Genomic DNA, 3,519 nt, shown 5'->3' with positions numbered 1-3,519 from the left:
TTAGGAGAAAAGGGTGTTCCTGTGCAGGCGTGACCCCACCTTCTTGAAGAGGGCTTTTAATTTGCATAGTTTGCAGTGCTTAATCTTCATCCTCCTTTCTTTCTTGCCACCCTCCTCTCCACTATCCCCCTCCTGCCCCTCCAGGCCCAGCCAAGGGCTCCACACCCCTCCATGGAGCTCAGGGTCAGCCATAGGATCATCTGGTGGATTCCTGGCCATCACAGCCGTCTGGTTGTACTCTGCCAGCCTGGTCAGCAGATGTTTCACTACCTCTGGACGAGCTTCCGCCAGGTCTGATCTCTCATATGGGTCACATGTGACATTAAACAGCCAAACTGACTTCCCCAGCTCATTGCGCCGCTTCTCGAGTCTCTGCCACCTTTCTGGACCACTGGGAAGAGCCTGTGGTGGTATCCAGTCCCCGTCACCCACATTTCCTGTCAATAGCTTCCAGTCTCCAGCCCTTATCGCTGCCCTTACGGCTGTGTCCCAGATCCCAAAGCCATTGAGTACCAACGCCTTGTCATATGGCTCCCCAGGCTTTCTGGAGACTGGGTCAATGTTGAAAAGGATTTCAGTGCGAGGACAGGGTAGGCCCTCGCTGATGGTTCCCCACACATTGTGACCGTCTAAGCCACGGTGGGACTGCAGGGCCCCAGCCAGCCCTAGTAATGTGGGATACCAGTCAGAAACATGGATCAGTGCTTTGCTGACTACACCCTTCCTCTTCAGGAGGGGACTATGGACAAAGCCCACAGCCCGGATGCCCCCTTCCCAGTAGGTCCCTTTGCCACCTCTCAGCGGCCAGTTGCTCCCTCCAGAGAGCGGCTGCCCACCGTTATCAGATGAGTAGATCAGTACTGAGTTTTGATAGAGCTCGCTAGTCTTCAGTTCCTGGACCACTTGTCCAACCCCGTCGTCCAGGCAGCTCAGCATGGCTGCGTATTGGCGCCTGAGACGATTCCCCTGGGATTCATAGTTGTGCAGAAAATGGTCTGGTACCTGCAAAGGTGTATGGGGAGCCTGAAGGGACAGATAGAGGAAGAGTGGTTTATGGGGGTTGTGGCTCCTCAGGATCTGCTTCACTCTGGTTGGACAGAGGGGACATTGGAAGGTTTTTAAAGTTTGACTCTCTGTATGTATGAATCTGTTTAATTTAATTTATACCTTGATGCTCACCTCTCTATGTAGAGCAGAGTGGAGTAGTTGCCGGTTATCTCCCAGGCAGGCCTGTCTCCATCATGCAGGTCAAATCCACAAGCTTCAGCCCCGTCACAGCTCTTATAGGAGAAGTGGTCTCCACTGCCAGTCAGTGTGCCCAGGAAACTCTGAAAACCCCGTCCTGTGGGTAGGCAGCTTGGCCTGCAGAAACCCAAGTGCCATTTCCCCACCATGTGTGTGGTGTATCCAGCTTCAACCAGACGCTCTGGTAGGGTGGGAATGTCTGGAGGCAGGCAGAGGGGTTGGCGTGGTCGGATGATTGAATGCTGGAGTCCAGTGTGAATTTGGTAGCTGGCAAGATGTGAGAGTGTGAGAGAAGATGTGGAGAAAGGAGTGTCTTGATAATATGTATATAATAACACAATAATGAGAAATTTCACAGATGGTTTAAGAAATATAATACACCCTTGGATACTCTCACACTGTTACACATCATCAAGTCAAGATGTTCAGGGATTTTACAGAATTATTTTGTGATAAGGAGCTGTATTTTTATCTTTGTTATACCCACTGTGCGTCAACCTGCAAAATTTCTCTCAGAAAACTCTTTAATCTGCACTTAAAATATGTGTTTTCACTGTGTTTTATTGTGGATTTGCCCTTTAAAGATTAGATGATGTGTAGTTTATTAGTTTTGATATTAAGACAGCTGTCTACCTCTCATTTTTGCTTTTGTAGCCAATATCATAATCAATCAAAGTCTCTAAACAGGATTTAAGTAATATGGGATTTAGAAGGAAAATGATCTCTTTGCTTATTTTATATCCATCCATAACTCAGAATACAGGTATATTTTGTTCTAATGATTAGATAAGATACATAATCTAGTACTTGATCTTAGCACTAAAGGTGGTACTTGTATTATAGCCTTATTTGTACTGGAAGCTGCCCCATCACTGAATACATCATTAAAGATGTTAGTAAAAGACAAAAAGCCTATAAAGCCTATGCATAATTCTATCATATGAGAACAGATGCAGTAACTCAATCATTTCCCCATCGTAATAATGATGTAATGTAAAGGAAATCACTCACCGCCCTGTCATGAGTTGACTGCGTGAGGGTGAGCAGATAGGCTGGACATAATAATTTTCAAGTTTGACTCCTTCTGCTGCCAGCTGGTCCAACACAGGAGTGTGGATGTCTGAACCATGGTAGCCAATGTCTCCGTAACCCTGGTCATCCACCATGATAAAGATAAGGTGTGGGGGCCTGGGCCTTTCCATAGACTCGTGTTCACCCAGGCAGCCAAGGCCGCTGAGCAACGTCACCCCAATCACCAGGAAAAACACAAAGCAGATTCCTCCCTTCATCTCCAGCAATCTGTAACTATCTAGTAAAGTCTGATTTTGTCTGTATTTCCTGCTCTGCTTAGTCTGCAGTCAGTAAATCTGGCGCTGCATCGCTTCTGCAGAAAAATGGGCAGATCTGTGTGTCCGAGGAGCTCGTCCAAAAGTCTTATCTGTCCATGCCATTAAGTATGAGTTGTTGTCCTTTTCTGGGGCTTCTTCTTGGTTTCGTGAGATGGGGCTGAGCTGGTGCCAGCTGCTGTGGTGGGTGGAGAAAAACTGCCGTCTCTAAGTTGGGCGAGAAGTTGGTAGAGGTGTGTGTGTGTGTGTGTGAGAGAGACCATCTTTGCAGTACCTTGCTACATTCCTCTGTACTTTCAGGCGCCTCATACGATGGCTGGGAAGACCTGGGCTCACACACACACACCAGACAGACATATGTACTATACAGCCAGTACAAAGAGACATTGCGTTCTTGACTAAAAACACCTCAGTACGAGAGATTGGAGATATGGAGACCAGTGACAAAATGTGGAGTGAAACCTAAGTTGAATAGACATTTTGACATGTCAAACACAGATGTAACTAATAACATTAATAATTGTTGCATTGCATTGCAATAATTACTGGATAAGAGCCATTGTTAATGTTATTTGTTCCACTTTTGCGTGCTGTGAAAAAGGCCCATGAATCTGATCATTTAGAAATGATAAAGAAACAGACGTGTTTTGATTCCAGCAAGTCAGGTTAGCAGGATTTATTTGACAGGGAAGAATAGAAAAGAAAAATAGGTGATGCTCATTAAGCAAACACATCTTTTGTGTGTAAAAACTTCGGGCAAAGTTTAAACTTCCATTTTTCTCAAAACATGGTCAAATGAAATAGCTATAAAGCACTGCAGGTAGTGGGAAAATGAAATTGACCTTTTAATACCAATCCATAATAAAACATTGTGTATTAATACTATTACTGTCATAACTGCTATTCTTGTCTGACTGCCACTCCTACT

General features: G+C 45.5%; 1 protein-coding gene across 1 annotated transcript; it reads right to left on the bottom strand.

Annotated features, from left to right (window-relative positions):
- LOC139294571 (arylsulfatase I) lies at window positions 1-2,534 on the bottom strand. Its single transcript, XM_070916487.1, has 3 exons — window positions 2,257-2,534; window positions 1,180-1,512; window positions 1-1,087 (listed from the first exon to the last, which is right to left on the bottom strand). The coding sequence occupies exons 1-3, from the start codon at window positions 2,532-2,534 to the stop codon at window positions 1-3; spliced, it is 1,698 nt and encodes a 565-aa protein (XP_070772588.1).
- Window positions 2,535-3,519: the final 985 nt, after the last annotated feature.

This window comes from Enoplosus armatus, chromosome 12 (genome assembly GCF_043641665.1).
Source record: "Enoplosus armatus isolate fEnoArm2 chromosome 12, fEnoArm2.hap1, whole genome shotgun sequence".
Lineage (NCBI taxonomy): Eukaryota > Metazoa > Chordata > Actinopteri > Centrarchiformes > Enoplosidae > Enoplosus > Enoplosus armatus.
This window is presented reverse-complemented; position numbering and strand designations above follow the sequence as displayed.